Here is a 25,302-nt window from a genome sequence, read left to right on the forward strand (position 1 = left end):
CTTAATTTATGTGAGAGCTTTCAACTTAAGATGCTGACTTAGCCTTTCTTAACTGGGTTCTGCAAGAGAATTATTCCTGAGACATCCACTGAACATATGAATTTCTCTCCTTATGCATGTATAATAGTACTAGCTCCATAAAAACCTGGGGAGAAATGACACTGCCTGTCATCTCGTTCAAATCATATTCTGTGTTCTATAGTTTAGATGAGGAACCTGGTTGAGAAATTGTGTTGTATGGTTCTGACGAGGAACTTCCTTCATAGTTTATCAGAAAATAGAACTATATTTAGAGTATAAAAAATTATATTTTTAATTAGTCCACTTTGGGTTATCTTATGTGGTAGATCATATAAATATAGAATTAATATATCTTCATTACCCTGAAAACACACAAAAAAGAACTATCTTTTGATTCATAAAGACAGCCTTAAAGTGTCCCTTTTTGAGCCAATTAACATAAGACTCCAAAACACAAAGACTTAGTTTTATATACTACAGTTATTTTTGAATCTCACTGCACTTCAGAATCACTGGGGTACCCTGTTAAAAATACAAACATCTAGTTCTCATCCTTGAGCCACTGAATCAGAATCTTCAGTGGCCATTCTCGGAACTGCCTGCTTTTTAGTAGTTTTCCATGTGATTTTTACATAGCCTGACATTAGCAAGGAACCTGCCATTTGGAAACCACTGTTTTTAATGGCTCAGTTGTAGTGCTGATATTCTGTATGTTTGCCTTTGGTAAAAGAAAACATTTTCTTTTACACCAGGTATTCACATGTACACTAGCATAAAAACTCAAACAATACCGAAGCAATTACAGAAAACAGTGAAAACCCTCCTTTATTCACTCCCACCCCTCACAGTGTAAAATACCAATTCAAGAGATAAACATTGTTAATAGTTTTTAGCATGTAGCTTTCCAATATCTCTTTTTTATGTGCTACATATATGAATACCATATAAAGTTTTAAAACAAGATTGAGTGGTTAAAGGGAAACATATGCAATAAAAATACCATGTTTCAGAAAAGGTATCATAATTGCCAAATTCATATCAATTAATTAGTTTAGAGAATGACAGTATATATGCTACCTCTCAAACCTGTATTTTTCATGCAAGTATTTTCTTCAAAGAAGATCAAGGAAGTAAAGGAAGAACCATTAGCTATCACAACAATTTTCTAAGGAAGATAAAAGCTACGTTTTAAAGGTAGGGTAAGGCTTCTAGTATTTAGGTGGTATCAATGATACTGTTGAATTGACCTATTTGAGAGAGCCAGAAGCTTACACCCCCCCCCCCCCTGGAACTGGAACTATTGTAATGATGGAAGTTCACCGTTCTTTCCCAGCTATTACTGGGGTGTTTATACTAGCTGAATCTTCTGGGCAATGCGAGTATTAGCTAGTCACCCTATTTAGTCCTCTGGAGCCATTTTTAAAACCTCATATAGGGAAAGTAAAAATATTAAAATGTTTAAAAAAGAATAAAGAAAAGGCTATTTCTTCATATTAGGGAACATATAGCAACAGTATCATTAGTTTTTAATATTTTGGGGGAAGACCCTTATAGATATCTCGAAATGCTGTGAATACTGTCTAGGATTTAGAATAATGACTGACACATTATAGGTGCTCAAAAAATATTTACTCAACAACTGTATTACTTCAGAGGGATCATTTGCACTTTATTCATGTTAGCAATATAACTTGCAAAACTTTTCTAAAGTGTTGGAAATTTCTGATGTATATATCAAGTATGTATCATTACACACACACACACACACACACACACACACACACACACACACACGCTGATCTCATGGTAAACCCTAGTGATAGGTAGTTAGAAAGCTGGTAGATATCCCCTGAAACATTTGATTTACATGATTAACATATGCAAATCATACTGTTAAAAGATTAAAAAGCCAAGAAAATGAAGTGCTTTCACTTTTAAGATTACTATAAAATTGGGCATGTAATATAAACATACCTGACACATGTAAAGTATTCTAACATCCTTGATGAAAGATATTCAACGAAGAATTCTTTTCCTCAATCTAAGATACAATATTACCACCCAATTTCTTTATTATAGGAATTCAAAGTTCCTTGATCACAATAATCTGTTTATTCTGCCTATACACTTAATGTGTATTTAAAGTACCAATTAACAAAAGTGTAACAATATAACAAATTGAAGAGCTGCAATGGTTAAGTTGCATGTTCTTTTTCAGTCAGCAGCTGTTAGAATGTGTTCCTCTAGAGAGAAAGAAAAATGCTTGTAATTTGATACCTGGTGAGGAATGTAATTTGATACCTGTTTTGTGTTTTACACAAAACAGTCTAGCCATGAAGGCCATACATAGGAAAGATTTGGTACTGGATGGGTAGACAAAAACGAATTCTTCTTAAAATATCTAAGTACAATCAAAAGGGAGAGTTTTAAGGTAGGAAAAAAACATCTATTTCTTATTTTCCATTTGTATTTATCCCAAGGAACAATACATTTAGGAGTTCTAACAAAGAAATACTTGGCTGCTTGATATAAACACTGTTAATGCTGCCAGCAACCTTACTTTTCACGGAGTTCTGCCTCTTTGGATACAGTTTCCTGCAGCATCTTGTTGTGCCTTTCCAGCAGAGTATCGTGTTCAGATTGTAATGTTTGAAGTTCAGATACATTGACCTGTAAATTATTTTGGGTATCTTGTAATTTGATTTTCAGTTGGTCCACCAGCATTGCTAGGTGTTCTCTGAAACAGAAATAAACGTTAAAACAGTTTTTTTTTTTTGCAAGAGGTGAACATGATTTTGTGATTTCAAATGAATTTCATTTTCAACATTCAATCTTTCAATGTCATACCCCTGCTATTATTATGGATGATTCTAAAGAAAATATGATGATCGGAAGTATTCAACTAGGATTAAATGTAACGCATAAGACAGTATAATCCGATTTCAGATCTCAGGCACTACAGATTTACACAAAGTCCCTGAACTTATAAATATCATATTGAAGTGGAGCAGACCATAAATGGCATCAAAATAACCTATTTATGTTGTAAAACTATGACATTAATTAAAAAAAAAAATCACACAGCTCTAAGCTAACCATTATGAGAACAATATGTTAGGCCAACTTACAGGTAAACCAAGTCTTTAAAAAAAAAAAAACAAGGTCCCTGGAGAACTCAGACTTTCTCATATTCCAACTTATTATTTTGCCACAACTAGTATAATATTAGGGGTTTTTTTAACCAACATATAAGAAAGATGAAAGAGTATAAACATTCATATAAAAATAATTTGAATCCCAAATTCTGGCATGATTAAAAAGCTGTCTTGCAAATGGTGACATTTTTACATGGCGTCAATATTTAATTTCAGATTTAAGATGAGCTACTGATAGAGAAAATATCTCATCATTTTCAGCTTGCAGTTCCTAAATTTATAATAGACACATGAACAAAAAGTAATATAAACATAAACATACAAACATCAGAGGATATTTAGTCCTACTTAGAACAGTAAGAGCCAGATGTAAAACTGCTTTAACACTGAACTACTTATAAAAACAAAACACAGATGCTGTGGAATGCCCTTTTATTCCTAATGTATTTTTAAATAATTTATAAAAGTGATTTGTATGGTAGTTTGAAAGAAGTATACACTATTGAAACAACAACTGAGGTGGTCATAAACTTAAGAAAAATTTAATTCAGACCAAATTTAGTACTTAAACCTTTTTGACTTAAGTAAAACATTAAACAACTTCTATTTAGCACAGTTAATGGTAAGTAAGTACATCATGAAAGCATTTTTATTCTTCTATTTCTAGATTTTCAAAATGAAAAAACTAATCATAATGTAACTTTAATGTCTGTATTTCTATCATGACCAGATCCTACTATAAAATGAAATTATTTCACATTTAGGAACATGTACAATGGACTAGTGGTTACCAGAGGATAGGGGGTGTGGGAGGAGGGGAGAGGTAGATGGGGTAAAGAGGATCAAATGTAGGGGGGTTGGGGAGAGGGTGAAGTAGGTAAAAGGGATCAAATATACGGTAGCTGAAGGAAACTGGACTCTAAGTGGTAATTACACAATAGAATATATAGATGTCAAATTATAATGTACACCTGAAAAGTATACAATTGTATTAACAAATGTTACCCTAATAAACTTAAAAATAAATAAATAAAAATAAAATGAAATTATTTCACCTACATCTCAGAGACTACACCCTGGTTTCACTGTTCATTTTACCCATGTTTTTGAGTTTTTAACAGTGCCCTTCATAGAGACATTTCTTTGTTGCTGCCTAGGGACACGGTGAAGCCAAAAACTGTTTTCATTGGTAATTACATGTAAAATTCCCACAGTCAAAAGAAATCAAAATAGGATTTCAACCTACTTGGTGAAGGACCTGCCTTAGGGAGAAAAACCCTGCATATTTTTTTTATAATTCAGACTTTACCTTTCTTGTTTAGCTCCCTCGGTTTCAGCCTGAGACAAAGATTTATTTTTCTGTTGTTTTAGAACATTATGAACTCGGACTTTGTAGCTCTCAAATTCAGAGGTTATAGCAGCTTGTTCTGCCTATAACATTTAAAAGAGAAAAATTTTTCTATTGCATTTTCTATTGTAACATGATCCTCCTATTTTCTTTCAGGGATTAATGAATTAAGAAGAAAACCTGTTTTTGAAAATAAGAAAAATGGCTGACACTCTTTAGTCCCCCAATTAACTTTGGCATCTGTTGGCCTTACACTTTTTAAAAGATTTTAAAAGACATTTCGTCTGACAAGAGATGTGCTTCTACCATGTTTTCTTCCCTGGTAGATTAATTTACTACCCGTAAATTTAATAATGGTACTATCTGCCTTTGGAACTTTAGAGAGATTTTTACTTATAATACTTCTTTTTATAAAGAAAAATTAATTCATAGAAATTAAGCTACTTGAACTTTAATTTTCAAAAGAGAGTGATCAAAGTTAAATTCTAGGTCTTTCACTTTCCTGAAGTGATCTGTAAACTCTCATGACCCTTTTGCCAAGATCACTTAGATAAGAACTGCACCACTGACAAAGCTACTGTACTGTCTGTTTTGTATGAAGGTTAAGTAGGCCTGATTCTACTAGAATATTATTATCTCAGAACTATAACAATTTTCTAATAAAAACTTCTTTAAAAAGTAACTTTTTTTACACAGAAATTGAAAAATAAGGTTGAAATGAAAACATGTACCATGTAATTTTCCTTTTAACAAAAAAAAGTTATTTAAGTGACAGGGTTGCTATGGTATTAGGGTTAGTGTCAGATGAGCTGAAGCTGGTATTTATCCAATAAACACACCTGAATAACAGCAAATACTAAAAAATGAGACCACAGCCCTCAAGTAAACTGCTTGCTAGCTGATAATAACATCTGTGACATGCTGCTTCTATGTGAAAAACGAACCTTCGCAGCACGGCACTCTTCCTGAAGGGCTGTCACTTTTTGCTGGTATGTGCTCAGCGTGCGCTGGTGCTGGTCTGCAGAGATCTTTAGGTGCTCATGAACTTTGTGTTTCTCAGATGTTATTTCAGCCAGCCGAATCTAGGGGCAAAATCTTTCAATTAAGCTCTATAAAATACGATTTTCACTGGTTAACAGATTTTCCTCAAAGATAAACTTAAAGTTTGAGACATGAGTACATACAAGGGACATAATTATCATATTTTTTAAAATCTATTATTATTGATAAAGAATAGAGACAATATGACTAGAACATCTTTCTTAATAAATTTAGTTACCCTTAAATCAAAATAAAACAGACTATATGTTATAGATCAATCTTTGATTAATCACCTCAAGATATTATATATAAAAATATATAAAAATAAACAAGGTAACCATGTAATAAAACATAATTGTACATAAAGCCATTTTATAAATTGATCCTGTGACTGTACTATCATTTACAAAGATCAGATGCAGGTTTGGGGCCATGTTTATCTTGCACTATTCTTAGTGTATGATGGATTTTCAAATACATGAAATGAATCTAGCTTAAACTAAACAGTATACCCTAGTTATATGCCATACTTGGGTAACTGTTTCTACTTCTTGAAAATGTTAAGGAAGAATATTCAGGGAAAAAATATATAATCAACCCTCAGTATGTGCAGGTGATTGGTTCCAGGACCCCTTGTGGATACTGAAATCAGAGAATGCTCAACTCTCTCATATAAAAGGTGTAGAACAATACATAGAGTTGGCCCTCTGCATCTGTGAATTCCCGACTGTGGAACGAAAATACTATTTTTGATCGTTGACTCTGAGGATGCGAAATCCATGACATAAGGCCAACTGTATATGTGTATATGTGTATGTGTGTGAAATGTGTATCTGCAATATTTAGCAAAATCTCTAAATGGTACCTTACTTCTATATGCAAAATTTTTTCTAAATCGTAAAAAGTAAAAAGAATCTTACTTTATAGACTTCTACTTGCTGTTGGCTTGCCTCCAGCTCACCTTTTAAAGATGCTTGAAGCATTAAGTGATCAGTTTCCTACAGAATAAGAATCTTGGTTAAATTAAAAAAAGAATTTATTCATAAATACACTATGAATAAGTATTAAAATATAAAAGTGAGAAATTAACATACTGCTTGCTTTGAATCTGCCAGTTCTTTCTTGGTTTTCACAAGCAATTGTTTGATTTTGGTATTTTTTTCTTCATATTGCTGCAATGAAGACTGTAGTGAAGCTAGTATAAGAAATAATTTCAGAAAAGATGAAATAATTTTTATGAGTGAATTTAAATAAACAAATGATGAGTCTTTTCTTTGTATTAACATATCTTTTTAAAAAAAACTTGTCTTAGCTTTTTATTATAGAACATTTCAAATGTACATGACAGTAGCGACAACAGTACAGTAAACCTCACTCTGTCCATCACCTACCTGACTTTAACAATTACCAACACGTGGCCAATCTTATTTCACCCACACTAGGAGTCAGGTCCACAGGCCACATTCGACTGCTGCCTGTTTTGTGAATAGTTTTATTAGAACACAGTGAGGCTCCATTTATTTTCATATTGTTTAAGGCTGCTTAAATAAGATAATTGTAGACTTGACCAATGGTGATAGAGACTATATGACCTGCACGGCCTAAAATATTTAGTCTGGCCCTTTATGAAACAAGTTTGTCATCCCCTAACCTACATATTGTGACCTCACTATTTGTTTCTTTGTTTTGCAAGATATTAATCTGTAAATATTTTGGTATATATCTTTAAAATATAGGCATATATTTGCAGTATATCTAAAAGACCAAGACTTAAAGAAATACCTCAAAATAGGTATTATGTATTTCCAACTGTATCACATTACAGGCACATACCTGGTTGTCTATTTTTGTGATATTAATTGTTTTGAAGGGACTGTCAGTGAAAAACAGTTCACTAAAGAACAAATTGAAACATAAGAAAAACAAAAAAATTATGCTAACAGAGATGAAGAATAAACAAATATTAAATAAGAATAGTGGATTCATTGTCTACATTACTGGTACCTATCTACAACCAACAGGTCAAATCTGGCCAGCCTGTTGTGGAACAAAGAATATATGACAGAGACCACATGGAAGCCACAAAGATTTACTATCTGGTCCTTTACAGAAAAAGTGTGCTTGACACTTGGGCTAGACCAGTCATACTGGCACCGTGTAACTGTGCTGCTAAAAGATCTTATAAGCAATAACTTAACAAAGTTAAATCCACATACATAGATTGTACTATTTGGTAAATATGAACAAGTGTACTGTAAGAATATATCTTAACTATGCTTTTTTATGATTAACCTAATTCAGTTATTTCCTGGCAACTATTTATCCAGTTCTAAAAAGCATTTTATAAAGCACAAATTACATACAAAGCCTTTGTTAAGTGTTCTAGGAATCATGATAAGCAAGACATAGTAAGTCCCTGAGCTCAAAGACTATATAGAATGAAATTAGGGCATAACATTTTACATGATAATGTAAAGTAAAATATAATATTTTAAAAAGAAATACAATAGGCTATGGGGATCCCATGAACTAAGTTATATACAATTTGCATGGGACAAGGAAGGTTTCGTAGAACAGGAAACAGTGAAGATTAGGGAGGACTTCAAAAGGTAAGTATGGCGGTGGAGGGCAATGGCATGAAAGAAAGAATCATATGTCAAGAAAAAAAGGAGAATCCTCTTTACCTGTAAGAGAGTAATGAGAATTAAGCTGAAACGTTGGACTGGGGTCAGATGTCTTAGGGGTTTGGGATTAAGACTGCATCTTAATTCATTAGGCAGAATAAACCAATTATTATTATTATTATTTTGCATAGAACATTGTCCTGATGCTTATCTTCTTTCTACTCCACCACAACTCAGCCCAGACTTCCAAGGTCTTTGCTACTATGGGGTTAGCGGTTTTTCCAAAATTCTACACCATTATAATTAATTTGATACAGTAGGTAGGTAGGTAACTCTTCCCCACTGTCTTTAAAAAGGGCCCAAATACCTTCTGATATTCAGGTACTTCATGAACTGAATGAAAAATATCTTCTTAATTATACTTCACTTCTCCCTAACAGGTCAAGCCTTCACTCCAACTAGGATGCTCATATAGCAGCTGCAGAAAGGAATACCCTTTCCTAATCTGCTTTTTCTCTCCAAGCCTTACCTTCAAGGCTCAATTGAGCCTGAAATTTTAAGTGTCTCAGTCCACAAAACCTCTCTCTTCCATCTGAACTCCTAGCACTCAGTGCCTGTACAACTCATTTCTGTACTTATCAGTGAGAAGTGAGCGACCTTCTTGAGTTAAGCACCTCTTTTTAGTTTTTTTTCAAAGTATTAGCCTCTCTTTCAGCTAGCTATCATGAATATATGGATCCAATAATTCACAAAATTAAATGTTTGTATTGTGGGAATTGTCGGGAGCCATTTTGAGGCACTGAAGAAGTCACGTAGCTGATAGCCATGAAGCAGCAGCTGCTGCTGAGATTGCTTAAACAAAGGTTCTAGGAAGCAGGGTGTGGAGTTAAACATTACTGACCCTGGAGGGGAGGTTTGCCTCCTAAAGAAATCTTCTTAAGATAGTGGAATGTTTTACAGCCCAGAAAAGAATAGGAACTTATGTAAATGTCATCATTCCTATGGTAATGTACATTGTGCTTTGCCATTGTCCTCTGTACCTTACTATTGTTCCCTGTGCTTTACTATATTGTACCCTGTGCTTTGCTATTGTATCCAAAAACTTATATAAAGGCTGTGCTAAATAAAGACGGGGCTGCAGCAGTGACTGTATGCCCTCCCGAAGCGCTTTCCTATCTTCTTCTTTTTTCTTAGGCTTCACCTCCCTCTTTCAGGTACTGATCGACTTTAGCCAGCTGGCTCCGGCAGGGAATATAACCTAGATAGAGCTCTGCTATTTAATTTACACCAAGAATGTAGCTGGAAGATCCAGTATATGCATGGTTAATGATATATGCATAAGGAGTTGTACAGAAACTACGATCTGTTCAATTGTCTGAATAGTCTAAATTTTATTCCTGGATTCATACAGGAAGATCATCAGAACTCTGCAAACTTGGACTTTATCAGGTTATTCATTCACGGAATCACCTTTATTAAACTGGGATTTGGCAAAAGGCTGAATGACATGCATTACAAAACAGTCATGGAAGATCTTTTTATTGTGGGAATGCCACTGAGACTACAAATCCAAATTATCAGTGGTTCTCGTTAAAATTAAATACAAAATGGAGACTGGACTTGAACATTTCCTAAGCAGACAAAACCATTTATACCAGGTAAGTGAAACTTAGCTTATTCTGCAAAACAAGTGAACCTATTAACTTGGGTGCTTCTTATAACTGCTTCTGATAATCATAAAGAAACTTAAGTCACCTTCCTAAAAATGGTATCTAATAATCGTTTTAAACTAATCTCTCATTTAAAAACCAAACATTGCAAAGGTTAAACAACTTCCTCATTTTTACTTTATGAGCCATCCTGTGATATCATGCCCCTGAGCTATCAGTCTGTGAATCTGAAAGCTCCCAGTCATGAAATGTTTTTGTAAACACAATAAACTCTTACCTATTTATTGAACTGATAGTTTAATTTTGCTATTTCTGGATGTCTGACACTCCTAAGCTAGTATTAACTTTAAAACCACTTATGAGGCTTTTGAAAATAATAGATTTCAAGGCCCTACCCTTTAAGATTGATTCTTTACATCTCTGGGCTTTCTAAAATATTCTCTGGATACTGTGTGATATTCAACTCAGTTCTGGGACCATTGTTGCCTTTTATAAAAATGCCTTAAAAAACGTTCTCTCATACATCTTAGTCCCAGGAAAAACTGTATCTCTCAGATGCATCACATTTGTTCTAATATTGTGGATACTATAAACCTTGTTACTGATAATGTTTCTGTCTTTGCTCTGGCTTCTGAAAAGCTCAAAGCCAAAGTTATGGGAGACCTTAGTGATAACAAAGATACAAAGAATTGCACTTTATGTTTTGATCTCTGTCTGACTTTTTAGTACAGTCCTACCTCATTATTACCTTTTATCACATTTCTTCATTATTCATATATCTAAAATCTTGTATAGTAATACCTCTGTACTTGTCTCAAAATTTTTGGGAACTTCTGGTTCTGACCATGAGGGAGTAAAAAAGTCTAAACTTATGTTCTTGTAAAAAATTAGAAAACTGAAGAGGTCCAAGATGGTGGTGGTGTAGGAGGACGCTAAATTCAACTTTTCCCATGAACAAACTCAAATATACACATAAGAAAGAGCAATTACTCCTGTCAGACCACTGAAGCCTGCATGAACAGCTTCTCAACAACAAACAAAAGAGAGACAACACAGAGAAAAATGGAGAACCACAGGAGGAGCTGGTAAGCGCCATTGTTTATGGCCCCCTACACCTCGATAGGGTGGGTTAGAGCTCTATTCCAGAGGGTGGGGAGGTGCAAAATCACCACAGGGTGTTCCCAGCTACACTGCCTGGAGCCTTTTGCCTCTAAACAAAGGGAGCAAGCAGGAACAACAGGGCATTGCTAAATATGTCTGGCCTTCGAGTCACTCCAACCCAGCAAGCCAGTGTCCCAGGCACTTTAAGGGCTTGCCTAGCTCCAACCCAGCTTCCCAAAACTACCCAGCACATGGAGATTACACAGAGGTTGCTTGTACACAAGGCTACTTTCTGTACAACAAACAAGACAATGACTGTATAGAGAAGGCTCGGGAGCTGTGGGAGCTCTCTGGGGACTTCAGCAATTCTCTCAGGTCAGAGTTGTTGGTGAGTGCCATTGTTTATATCCCCATCTACTTCCATAACGTGAGCAGAGGCTCTATCTTAGTGCTCATGCCTCCCTGAAAGGCTGCTGTTGCACATTCCCAAAAATATCGCCAGAACCCATTTTGGCTCAGAACAAAGGGAGGAAGCAGGATGAAGTGGTCATTACTACATGCACCTGGCCTCCCCACTCAAAACCACTTTGGCCCAGTAGGTCAGTGCCCTGGCCGCCTGTGACACCTGCGTGACTCTTGCTGGCCTGCCAAAACCACCCAGCACGTGTAGCCTATGCAGATGATGCTTGTACATAAGGCCACTTATTCATGACTGGGAGAGTTAGCAATTTTTGCCTAATTCTTATAAACAAACATAGAAAGTCAAACAAAATGAAATGACAAAATATCTCTCAAATGAAGATGTGGCAACCTGACCCTGCCTGACCATTTCCTGCTCAAACAAGTTAGTTCCTGACTGCCCACCCCCATGTTACCAGGACTCTCTGGCTGATGGCTGACATTAGTTTTCTCATAGCTTGGCAACCAATCAATGTTCTCCTTCCTCATATAGAATATCTGTAACTGTACAGGTATGTGGAAGTATGAGACTGAATAAAACTGCCCACCATGTTACAATTGGGGCTCAGCCTTTGGATGACAATCTGCTGAGCTGGTGCTGGCATCAATAAATGCTGCTTTCTGCTTATAGCCTCTGTGTCCTGTCTCTGTTTAAGAATCCCACAACAAAGGAACAGTAAAAATCCCCAGAAGATCAGTAATATGCCTAATAAGGAATTCAAAGAAATGGTCACAAGAATGTGCACCAAACTTGAGAGTGGAATACGGGAACATAAGGAAAACTATACCAAAAACATAATAAAGAACCAAACAGACCTGAAGAATACAATAACTATAATGAAAACTACATAAGAAAGAATCAACAGATTTGCCAATACAGAAGGATGGATCAGTGACATGGAAGACAGACTAATTGAAATTGACCAATAGCAATAAATGAAACAAAACAAATCAACAAACCAAAAAAATGAGGATAGTTTTAAGGGACTTCTGGAATAACATCAAGTGTTCAAACATTCACATTAAAGGGATCCCACTAGGAGAAGAAGAAACAGGAAAAGAAACAGAAACTTACTTCAAAAAATAAAGGCTGAAAACATTTCTAACCTAGGAAAGGAAACAGACATCCAGGTCTAGGAAGTACAGAAAGTTCTAAACAAGATGAACCCAAAGAGACCCAAATCAAGACATAATTTAATTAAAATGGCAAACGTTAAATATAAAGGGACAATCTTGACGAAAGCAAGCAAGAGGAAAACAAATTACATACAAAGAAAACCCTAAAAGCTATCAGCTTATTTCTCAGCAGCGATTTTGCATGCCAGAAGTGGCAGGACACCTTTAATGTTGCTTCCTCCCTGTATTATGATGATGAAATTAGCAAGCTAAAATGAATTGTGTTTTACTCACACATTTCTTCTTGCAGGGTTTCTTGTTTCTGTTTTTGAATTTTTATTTCTTGCTCCAAATCTTCTATCTTGCAGTTTTTATTATTTAACTTTTGATTCAGTTCTTTCATCAAACGTTCATAATCAGCTATTTCCATGTTCATCAATGTGGTTTGTTGGGCATCCTGAACGGAGCATAAATAAAAGATCCACAAAATACTAGCTCAGTTGATTTCATTTGTAAAACTGCTAAAATAATGCCACAGGAATAAACAGATTCTACTATGCTTTTTTGTAATAAAAGATTATACATTAATGAAGAAACTCTAAGTTGGATACTTTCTAGTTTGTAATTTCACTAAGTGTTTTCTAATAGTGTAATCCAACTTTTTCAGTTTCATTGTAACTCATTATAACTTTTATTAATCACAAATGTTAGTTCTTCTCTTAAAATATTAACATTTTAAGCAGCTTGTATAATACCATTTTTTAGCCTCATCTTTGAAAAAGTTGAGAAAAATTAAAGTATAATACAAATTTCAACTTTTGATATTAAATCTTCATGTATCAGAATAATCATGTATAAAAATGAAATATCAAATTGAAATGTAGCAATTCATGAGGGATAGGCAATCAGAGAAATGTTAAATTTTTAACATTTTGAAGAATTTAAAAATGATGATTTTAGTACAAGTGATCTTGTTTTTGAAATATTTCTTTTCGCTATTTATAGAATAGTTTAATGATGTGAATACTGGTATTAGTTTTGAGTCTAGTGTTTTATTTACCTTTTTAACCAATTCTAATTCTTGCATGGTTTTCTGAAGCTGTTTCTTTTCCTTTTGAAGTTGTAGCTGAAGTTCTTCAATTTCATTTACAGAATTGGCATGCTCCTACAATTTTAAATAAAAACATCCCCTCAAAAACCAATGTTTAAAAAGGTATTTGTAAGAAACTATAAAAAAAATCTGACAAACTAAAATACAAAATGTATGGAAATCTTTTAATATTTAAAAAATATACACCCAAAATTCATAGCTTGGGTTCTCAGATTCATAGTTGGCATACATTAAGGAATTAATAAACTTTGCTGTATTCTCATATGCTACTCATTAATCTTTCCATAATTTAAGTAACACTGATAATTTAAGTGATATTTGACAAAACTATCACTATGTAATGTGAATTAATCCCATAAGGCTGTTTTTACCTTTATCTTCTGCTCTTTCATAAGTTTTTCAGCTTCTAACCCTTTGTCTGCCATTGCTTTGGCTTTTTGGGCTTCTAAAATCTGTACTTCTAATAACTTGGCATTAGACTGCAGTGTTTCAACACGAGCCAGGAGGTCTTCATTATCAGAACTTAATTTTTCACACTGGAATGACAAATGATTCAGTATTATAAATATGCACAAAATATATACAGGAGAGGAAGAATAAAATGGTGATGAGAATATTGGTTGGCACAGTATAAAAAAAATGAAGATTTCAAAATGAATTCCAAACATTGACAATATTAAGTCAAGAATTAGTAATAAACATTATCAGTGGTGTTATTAATTTGGCAAACATTACAAAAATCAGATATACTGGTGGAAGAAAAGGCAAAAATGAAACAAAAACCCCAGAGGAACTAAGATTAGAGCAGTAAGACAGGATGGTTGCTAGTTGTTTTGTCATATTATTCTCCCAACAGTGGGATAAGAAAATGAAATTAAGTTTCTGCCCATGAAGTCATTTTATTTTATGTAAAAATATTAAAAATGAAATAAAATTATTACAATTTTCATGTCCATATTTATTCAACTTAAAGTTACCTGAAAAGTCGAATTCCTTAATTGTCTTGTAAGGTCTTCTATATGATGCTCAAAATTATTAGCACGTTCTTTTTCTATATCCAACTGCTCTGATAGTTTATCATATTCTAGTAAAAGATTCTTCAACAAAAGACAAAATAATTTACCTTTAGGGTATTATCATACATTCAACCAGATTGTATCATTAAGCCATCTTAAGATTTATAAATCCATTCTGGAAGCTTAACTAGTTACCTAAGTTCAACTTTCGACAGAATATCTAATTGGAATTATATAATAAAATCTGCATATTTCAGATGACTTTTGGTATGAGGGAATCTATTCAAGAAGATTTTAAATCTATAGAATATAATATTATTTTAGTCATCAAAAATAAACTTCTGAAATGTAAACGAAATTTGAGGAGGGAGGAGAAAAGGTATAATCTAGTCACTTGTTAATTTCCCATAAAGAATTCTGATGAAGGAAATGTTTCAGGTCTGGGCTAATATAAAATAGAGGTACTAACAGAAGAACACAAGAAGATATTATATAGATACAGTCTCACACTTTATAGCAAAACATTCGATATTTTCTGAAAACTCTAAAATCAACTGATTTTTTTTTTTGACATTCCTAATTGGCCCCTACTAAAGGACAGAATGCCCAGACTAACCTTTTTTGCTACATACCAATCAGGTTACCCCCAAAATATGAAACGAGATTTACTGTTTCCAGATTGCCTATAGTATTTTTCCTTCTCCCCTCTTATGAATCATTTTTTTTTGCCTTTGTTCCTGAACAACTACTGACTGCTCTTTACATAAATGAATTTGTGTGTAAAGTAACTGAGAAAACATTTTTGGGTTTTCTTTTAAAGTTTATTTTTGGAAGCCTGAAAAGCGGCCTTCATCCAGCCCTGGACCTCAAGAATCCTTGAGAAGCTTTCCATGTTCCTCTGATAGTCTCACACTTGGCAATTATACGTTCCTTCTGGCTCTTCTTTGCCAAATCTGACTCAGCCAAATCTAATTTTGTTTCTAATTCTGATTTCTACACGTGTCACTTATCGTCCACACTGGTTAGAATCTGAGTTTTGACTTTACAGTCTGCCCACTAGTAACTGGCAAAAGGCAGGAACTGGAAATCTAGAATGTGGCTTATAAATTTGTTTGTTCATGTTTATTTGTCTGAAGATTCTGGTACTTCTTGGCATATATAAATACGGGGTTGAGAGATTATCTACCTTCTTTTCCATAGAGAGAAGATGCTATGCTTGTTTTGTATTTATGTGGGTTCCTCTAACTCAAAAAGTCAAATATCTTTATCAGACTTTATCTGGCCTTTTTTTTTGTTTTTACTCATTATGGTTCTAATAGTTGTCAATAGCTGCAAAAATTGAATTGCTATACTAAGGCTGACTCCAGTAAATAATAGGCCACTACAGGAAATTCTGATTATGATCAGCCATTATTTCTAATGGGAGCCTTAGAATAAAAAAACGAATGCCATGCATGCAATTGTCTAATTTCCTTGATGGGTATGCTGATGCTTCTAAGCACAAATGACAATTATTATCTCTTTAGAACTGTTGCATATTCAGATCTTTTTAAAAACTGGTTAAAAATTATTATTATAAGCAATATGAACACTGAAAAAAACTCACAAGTAACCTATTAATTTACATGGCATCTTAATAGTGATACTTCCTGAGGAACCTAATGGAGCTTAGTTATATGTCTGTTTTTACTAAAAATGATCACCATTCTTAAACATATCAGCACCTCTGATTTGATCTTAAATCCTATTGCTTCATTACGAATGGAATCTCTAACTTACCCAAAGATTGGGAAAATTTTATGCTATAAAATCTATTTTAAATAATGTTTTAATAGATTTTATTTTTTTTAAAGCAGTTTTAGGTTCACACCAAAACTAAGGGGAAGATAGAGAGATTTCTCATTACCTGCTCCTCTCAATGCATAACCTCCTCCATTATCAACATTCACCATCAGAGTGGTACATGCATTATAATGTATAAACCTACATTGACACATCACTATCTAAAGTCCATAGTTTACATTAGGGTTTACTCTTAGTGTTGTACATTCTAAGGGTTTGGACAAATGTATAATGACATATACTCGCTATTACAAAGTATTACAGAGCAGTTTCACTGCTCTTAAAATCCTGTGTTCTACCTATCCATCCCTTCTTCTCTACCACCCATCAGAACCATTTTTTTTTTAACTGTCTCCATAGTTTTACCATTTCCACAATGTCATATAGTTGGAATCATCTATTACATAGACTTTTCATACTGGCTTCTTTCGTTTAGTAGTGTTATGCATTTAAGTTTCCCCCATTTCTTTTCATGGCTTGATAGCTTTTTTGTGCAGAGTACAGTCATACATGGCTTAACAATGGGGACACATTCTGAGAAATCCATCATTAGGTGATTTCATCATTTGAATATCATAGAGTATACTTAAACTTACATGTATAGTCTACTGCTCCTGGGCTACAAACCTATACGGCATGTACTGAATACTGTAAGCAATTGTTAAGACAATGGTATCTGTGTTTCTAAACATAAAAACAGTACAGTGAAAATATAAAAAAAAACAAAAAATGGTAAAATTATATAAGGCAATTACTATGAATGGAGCTTGCAGGACTGCAAGTTGCTCTGGGTGAGTCAGGGAGTGAATGGTGAGTGCAAGCGCACGTGGAGCCTAGGACATTACACTACTGTAGACTTTATAAACACTGTACCAAAAGCCCTCCCCCTGCTTCCACCAGACAGTCAAAAATAGAACATCGAAGCTGTCAATGCTCCTCCATGAACAGAGATGTGAGCTGGACTGACTGGAATTATTAAGGAGATACTGGCTAATTAGGGCATAAAGCACCATAATAGTGGCTGTCAGAAAGGAGTGAAAGGTGGCCCAAGGATCAGGAGGAATAAGAAATCAAGAACATAGGGGATCGTTGTGGCAATGTGGTTTTAGCTATTACATGTTGCAGCAGTGGTCAGATTGAAGAACTCTGTGGTATTCATTTAAAAAAAAAAAAAAGAAGGTATTTAACTTGGAGAGGGTACAGAACTGGGGAGTCAATATTTTAACTGGAAATTTTAGTTCCACTGCCTCGATTTGGCACAAAGGGCTCTCTCTCTGACACTGAATTGATGGAAAAAATAAATCTTATTTATGCTTTACATCATTACAACCTGAAAGTATTTACAAAGTACAGGGACAAGATGGCTCCACACTATCATAGAAAGCTTTTACTAAAGTGGCAGTGGCACTCAATCCCTGTTCAAGTAGCTCCTCTGGATCTGTGTCCTTGTACAAGATCTTAGTTCCTCAACAAAGAATTTACAGCAATGCCCTATGAAGACCATCAAACTAGGTCTAGAAGAGCTGTGATGCCCTCTGAATATGTAGCAGCACTGGGGGCACAGGTGCCTGTGTGCTGAAACAGGTTAATGGCTGACTGACTGGGATTGTAATCTGTGCACTCAAAATTGAGGTGCTGTGAGTGAGAGGGGATCTCTTGCCAAGCCCCACAGATGCTGCTCCCATCAGAGAAAAAAAATTCTTCGTGAACCACATACTCTATTTCTTATAAGAAACTCAGCACCATTATAATCTTATAGGACCATCATATATTATGGTCCATCGTTGATTGAAATGTTATGTGGTGCATGACTGTAATATTCAGTTGTCTAAATGCATCAGTTTATTTATCCATTCACCTAGTGAAGGCCATTTTGGTTGCTTCCAAATTTTAGCAGTTATGAATAAAGCTGCTATAAACATCTACGCATACATAAGTTCCCAAATCCTTTGGATAAATACCTAAGAACACGGTTCCTGAATCATATGGTGTGGATATGTTTAGTTTTGTAAGCAACTGCCAAATTTCTTCCAAAGTGGCTGTACCATTTTGTATTCTCATCAGTGATGAATCAGAGTTCCACATCTTTGCTAGCATTTGGTGGTGTTGTCACTTTGGATTTTGGACACTCTGATATATAGTAGTATCTCATTGTTGTTTTAATTTGCATTTCCCCAATGACATATAACATGGAGTATATTTTCATATGCTTATTTGCCATCTATATATCTTTTTCAATGAGGTATCAGTTAAGGTCTTTGGCCCACTTTTTATATTTGTCTTTTTGCTTTCTGTTGAGTTTTAATAGTTCTTTTAATATTCTGGATAATAGTGCTTTATCAGATACATGTCCTCTGCAAATATTTTCTCCCAGTCTGTGGCTTGTCTTTTCATTCTTTTGACATTATCTTTCAAGGAACAAAAAAATTTTCCTAAAGTAGCTTAATTCTTCCATGGGTCATGCTTTCAGTGTTCTAGCTAAAAAGTCATTGCCATACACAAGGTCATCAAGGTTTTTTCCTATGTTATCTTCTAGGAGTTTTATAATTTTATTTTTAGGTCTATGATACACTTTGAATGATTTTTTATGACAAGTATAAATAAGGTCTATGTCTAGGTTGTTTTTTGCATGTGGATGTCCAGTTGTTCCAGCCTCATTTGGTAAAGATTATCTTTGCTCCACTATCAAAGATCTGTTGACTGTATTTATATGGGTCTGTTTCTGGGCTTTCTACTCTGTTCTACAGATCTGTCTATTCTTTCAGTAATACTACAGTCTTGATTGCTGTTGATTTACAGTAATTCTTGAAGTAAGATAGTGTTAACCTCCCACTTTGTTCTTCCCTAATAGTGTATCGCTTATTCTGGGTCTCACTTGCATCATTTTTCCTTCTAAGTAACTTCTTTAACTATTTCTTGAAAGGCATGTCTACTAAACACTAATTCTCTCAACTTTTATCTGATAAAGTATTTTGGCTTCACATTTTGGAAGATAATTTTGCAAGGCACAGAAATCTAAGTTAGTGGATTTCATTTCTCTCAATACTTTAGGTATTTTATTCTGCACTCTTCTTTCATATGTGGTAAAAAGCTGGATGTAATTCTTATTTTTGTGTTCTTTTTCCAGTTTGGCTTTTTTAGAATTTTTTATCTTTGATGTTCTACAGTTTGAAAATGATATGTCTAGGTATAGTTTTTTTGGCATTTACCATGCTTTCTGTTCTCCAAGATTCCTAGATCTGTGGTCTGGTGTACATTAATTTGAGAAAATTCTGTCACTACTGTGTCAATTATTTCTTTCATTCTTTTCTCTTCTTATGGCATTCTTATTGTACATATGTTATACTTTTTGTAGTTTTCCCACAGTTCTTGGATATTCTATTGTGTTTTCAGTCTTTTTGAAATCTATATTTTAAACAAATATATTCGTATACCTGATCTACCTATGGAGGAAATTAATAAATTAGATTGTGAGGTTCTTGAAATTAAAAAGCAAGCTCCTAATGGCTCATAAAAGATAAATAAGTCCATACATAAATTTCAAATAAATGTTTTTAAAAAATGAAATTATATCTTTATATATTAAGGATACTAATCCTTTGTCATCTTTTCATATTAATTTTATATTTTGTATAGTTCAATATATTTTCCTTGGTAACTTGTTTAATTACTTAAGTATAGAAAAGTATTTCATATTCACAAATCAAATGATCAAGTATTTTATTCTAGGTTTTAAAAAATCACTTTCATTTTGACAAAACTCTTTAATCTACACAGAATTAATTTTGATGTGTGGAATAAAGTAAAAATTTAACTAGATTTTTCTGAAATAGTTTTCTAATCCCTTCTTCATTGGTTTCTGTGTTTTTAAATCTTACTGGGGTAGTATAGCTTACTAAGAAAGAACAGATATGAAACCAAACTACCTGAATCCAATCCCAGTTCTGCTGTTACTTGCTCTGTAAACTTTAGTCTCTTAATCTCTTTGTACCTCACATTCCTCACTTGTACACTGGCAATATTAATAACATATTTCTTGGGGTTGTTTTGAGAATTGAGCGTGATAAAATATGCAAAATGCTTAGAAAAGAGCCTAGCCTATAAGTGTTTGTTGTTATGCATAAGTCTCTACATCTTCTGTTATATTAATGTCTTATTTTTGCATAACAACTGTATCATGTTATTGTAATTTTATGATAAACTTTCTGCTAGGGTAAGATGTCACTTTTTACTTTAAAAATATTAGCTATTCTTACTAGCTTATTTTCTATTTGAAACTTGTGTTATGGGTGGACAATTTTCCAGTAAGCCAGCATTAAGGATTTTCTTCTGATTCTGTTAACCAGGATGTGGTAATCTGATCAAAGAGATGCTGTTAACCAGGGTAATCTGATCAAGGATAAACTAATGGCCAACTGTTAACCAGGGTGTGGTGATCTGCTCAGGGATGTGCTGGTGGCTATATAAACTGCCTCTTCTGGGAGCTCGGGACTGATCTCTTCTAACCCTATGTGGTAGAGTCAGTCGCCGGCTGGCTAATGGAAGCTCAGGGCTGATCTCCTCTAACCCTGCGTAGTGGAGAGTCAGTCGCTGGCCAGCTAATAAAGGCTCACAATCCATCTCAATTGGCTCCGTGGGTCTTGGATTTGATCGCACCACAACACTTGGAATGATTGTCAAGATCACCACACCCCCCTGCCCCCCAAAAACCTAGAATTTTTAGTGAAATTGTTTTAGAATTTATAAATCAAACTGAGAACTAATATTTCAAATAACATTCAGTCATTGTATATGTTAGGTCAGTGCGGGTCTGCCTGGAGGCTTCCCAGCTTGACATCAGAATCTGGACAAGGGCCCACCCTAAAGCCCTGGCCCCATCGCCCTAATCCCCTAATCCACCACCACCCTAATCTAGATGCTCAACTGACATTCCCCATTCTATACCCTACCCCCACATAACCCTCTAAAGACTACACCCTCCCGTCCTAGGGCGGGACTTCTCTGGCCCCTCTCCTTTCTGGATCAGAGAACCTCGCCTAGGAGCACTCTCCCAATAAACGCTTGCTTTTAAAACCTGTCGAGTTGTCCCGCGTTTACCCTACAGTATATATCTTTCACAGTTTTCTTCATCAAGTGCCAAATTTTCTCATGAAAGTTTTTGCTGAATTTTTATTTTTTAGCTACTATGAGGCTTTCTTCTTTCAATCAAATTCCACTTGATTATTGGTCATTCTTTCCCTACACATCTTTACTTTTCTATACAGTATATATCCTGTATTTTTGTCTACTTGTCTATTACTGCCATTGGAATTTAAGTCCTAAGGGGTCAGTAACTTGGTCTATTTGGTTGATCACCATCTCCTCAGTGCTTAGTACTCAGTCCAACTGCAAAAATATTTGCTGAATGAGTAAAGAAAAACAATAGAATTTACCTTGCATTTAGTGATTTTGTTAATTTTTAATAATAGATTCTCATGCTATTTAAGTTGATAAGATATTACCTACAAATAATATTATTTTCATTTTCCTGTTAGACCTGTTGATTAAGCTTTAGGTTTATTCACTTGGCCAGTACAACAGTAAATAATAACAGTAATAATAGCCATCTTTTTTTGTTACCAATTTTATTATGAAATCCCAAAACAAAATGTTAGCTTTAAAAAGCAGGCACTATTTTAAAAAAGGCACTATGTAAAGTTTAGCCACTTAAAATTTTGACACTAAGATGATATTACATTACACAACAGAAAAAATGATTTACTAAAAAATACAAGGTAATTGTGTTATAAACAAGAGCTTCATCTTTCTAGTACAATTCTTAGAATTTACAAATATTACTTGTTATTAAAATAACTATTTTTACCTTATAGCTTTCTGCTCCTTGAATGAGATCTCTGATGGAAGTAGATAACTGATCCTTTTCTGATCGAACAGATTCGAGTTCTTCCCTTAGAGTCTGGGTCTATTTTAAATACATGAGAGAATTTTTATGGACAGAAAAACTTGATTTTCAAAACTGTAGGGTTCTTGAAACTTGCCTTTTTAAGTCACCTTACCTCTTTTCTGTTAGAATCTAGTTCTTTCTTTGCTTTCACAGCAACTAGTTTTATCTTATTTATTTTCTCCTCTTTCTCTTTGGACTCTTTTTCCAGATATTCTAAAAACATAAAATGAATGGATATGACTGATCTCAAAAGGAAGAAAGGGAAAATATTCAAATTATTTGCTTATTTTAGCTCTAGAAGTTGATCTTTAATCTGAAACAAATTCTGCAATTTGAAATTAAAAGCAATAAAATAAGAAGCAAAAATATTATGTGAAAACTTAATTATTTATTATCTAAGCGAGGCAAATGACGTTAAAAATTTCCATTTTCTTCAATCCTCCAAAATAGCCTACTTTTTTTTTTTTTTTAAGCCATTTTATAAGGGTCTAGGAATTGGAGAGGCTGTTAGGACATCTTTAACCTTAGAAGATTTCCTGGAAACGCAATGCAAGAATGCCAGGATTTTAGGTGGTAATTTGTAAAGAAGGATCTAGAAGAGATATCAGATAAAGTTATATACTTATGCTCCCTAAGCATATTCCTCTTGGTTGGTGGGTCTGATTTTTATGACTTAACCTTTAATGTGTTTTACGTATCCAATCCTGATTCCTGCCCTTAACCTCTTTAGCCATTTCCCCTATTGAAACTCCAATGTTCCATATTTTACTTCTTGATGGTATCATTGCGTAACTTCAGTTACAATTTGGATTTTTGTCCTTGCTTATTGATCTAGTTGTACCTGCGCTCATACATGTTGTCTTTCTTTGGCTTCTACAGGTAAATCGTCTGTGTGTGTGTAGCATGGGCTAGTTGTTTTAATTCTGCATTTCATCCTACACTTCCTCACCTACTCAGGCATCAATGTAGCAATTCTCCCCCTCTTCTGTGCAGCATATCCCCATCTCTATTGTTTTTTTCCCCAACAGTTTATAAATATCATCAAGAGATTAAACTCAAAAATAAATAGTGGAGGCAGGTGAAACATCATACACACTCAAAAAGGCAAATCATCACAAAAAGGCAAATCATCACACACATTTTCCCCTTTGGATATTGTCCCAGCTCTTCTTTCTTTTATAGCAAAACTCCTTATAAGAGGTGTCTATACATGCTCTCGAATTTCTGTTCCTCCATTTTTTTCTTGAACTCACTTCAGTCTGGCTCTGGCTTTGGCATATCATGGGAACTGCTATCAAGTTACTAAGGACCTCTACATTGCTTAATCCAATGGTTAGTTTTTAATACTAATGTTACTTAATTTATCATAGCATTCACCATTTTCCCCCTCTTGAAGCACTTCGTCTGAGCAACCTAAGTGCCCATCGACAGATGATTAGATAAAGAAAATGTGATACATATATACAATGGAATATTACTTAGCCATAAAAAAAAAAAAAAAAACGAAATCTTATTATTTGCAGTGACATGGATGAACATTGAGGTATTATACTAAGTGAAATAAGACAGATAAAGACAAATACCATATGATTTCACTCATATGTGGAATCTAAAGAACAAAATAAACAAAACAAAAACAGACTTATACAGAGAATGAACTGGTGATTGCCAGGTGGGAGGGTTGTCATTGGACTGGCTGAAAAAGATGAAGGGATAAAGTAGTACAAATTGGTAGTTACAAAATAGTCACGGGGATGTGAAGTACAGCAGAGGGAAAATAGTTAATAATACTATAATAGTTATGTATGGTGCCAAGTGGGTACTAGACTTATCAGGGGGATCACTTCAAAAATTATATAAATGCCTAACCACTATGCTATATACTTGAAACTAATTTAAAATAATATTGATGTCAACTCTAATTGAAAAATAAAATTAAAATTAAAAAATAAAGAAATACATCCTTCACTTACACTTCATTTGTCTTAGCTTCCAAGACATTTTATGCTCTGGGTTTTCCTACCTCACTGGTTGCTTCTTCTCAATCTCTTTTGTTGTTTCTTTCTGATTTTGAAACGACAGAGAACTGTCTCTGGTCCTCATCTTTTTTCTATGCTTCCTTGGTAATTTCAATCACATGGCTTTTAATGTCAACTATTATGTCGACTACACATTTTTATCTCTGATCCAGCTCTCTTTCCTTCACTGCAGATTTGCATAGTTAGCAGTCTACCTGACATCAATACCTACATTGGTATTTAAACTTAATTAATCTAAAACCCAAACTGCTTCGATCATCATGACAAAAAGTAGGAATCATTCTAAACTCTTTCAACTACCCTCTCCTCATCTCTCTGCCAATCTGAGTGGGCACTAGAAAGAGGAATGATGGGCACATTACATATTTGTTTCTTTGTCTTTAAAAGAGTTACCTCATAATGTGTCTATGAGGAATAAATGGATAAACATTTTAAGGAACTTCCTAATATACTCTTTGATGTTATATGTGTTAACATACAAGCACCTACTTCCTTTTGCCAGAATACTTTTCTTCTTGTGACAAATTTTTCATCCTTCAAAAAAAGCATAGCCTATTCTGTGTTTTTCCTAATTCAAAACAGGCAGTTAATTATGCCTTTTTGTACTGCCAGCGCTGTACTTTGCCAACACCTAAAACTACTGTAATAATGGCCACTTTTGGCAGTGAGCTTTTTGAAGACATGGTCTGTGTCTTAATCACCTTTCTATTACTAGTGCCTAGGTAGTTTAGGCATTCAAATAGTTTGCTAAATGAATGAAAAACCAAAACATCACAGAAACATTTATAAGTGAAATAACATCAATCCTTTATCTG

At 34.2% G+C, this 25,302-nt stretch overlaps 1 protein-coding gene across 11 annotated transcripts in view; it reads right to left on the bottom strand.

Annotated features, from left to right (window-relative positions):
- GCC2 (GRIP and coiled-coil domain containing 2) overlaps positions 1–25,302 on the bottom strand; it is a 51,126-nt gene that overhangs the window by 14,671 nt on the left and 11,153 nt on the right. For 9 of the 11 annotated variants that reach the window (XR_004951874.1, XR_004951872.1, XR_004951871.1 and 6 more), the window contains 11 exons: positions 22,561–22,661; positions 22,368–22,466; positions 14,624–14,743; positions 14,018–14,182; positions 13,596–13,700; positions 12,830–12,992; positions 6,660–6,760; positions 6,486–6,563; positions 5,469–5,606; positions 4,486–4,607; positions 2,582–2,758 (listed from right to left, as the gene is read on the bottom strand). Coding sequence is in view for 4 of the 11 variants with exons in the window: in XM_016162980.2 (XP_016018466.2) it covers positions 2,582–2,758; positions 4,486–4,607; positions 5,469–5,606; positions 6,486–6,563; positions 6,660–6,760; positions 12,830–12,992; positions 13,596–13,700; positions 14,018–14,182; positions 14,624–14,743; positions 22,368–22,466; positions 22,561–22,661 (1,369 nt within the window). In the remaining 7 variants the exon portion in view is untranslated. The remainder of the gene's footprint in view (positions 1–2,581; positions 2,759–4,485; positions 4,608–5,468; positions 5,607–6,485; positions 6,564–6,659; positions 6,761–12,829; positions 12,993–13,595; positions 13,701–14,017; positions 14,183–14,623; positions 14,744–22,367; positions 22,467–22,560; positions 22,662–25,302) is intronic. The other 2 variants (XR_004951876.1, XR_004951877.1) reach the window with 1 other exon arrangement.

The sequence above is a fragment of the Rousettus aegyptiacus genome, unplaced genomic scaffold, assembly GCF_014176215.1.
Source record: "Rousettus aegyptiacus isolate mRouAeg1 unplaced genomic scaffold, mRouAeg1.p scaffold_m13_p_7, whole genome shotgun sequence".
NCBI classification, from domain to species: domain Eukaryota; kingdom Metazoa; phylum Chordata; class Mammalia; order Chiroptera; family Pteropodidae; genus Rousettus; species Rousettus aegyptiacus.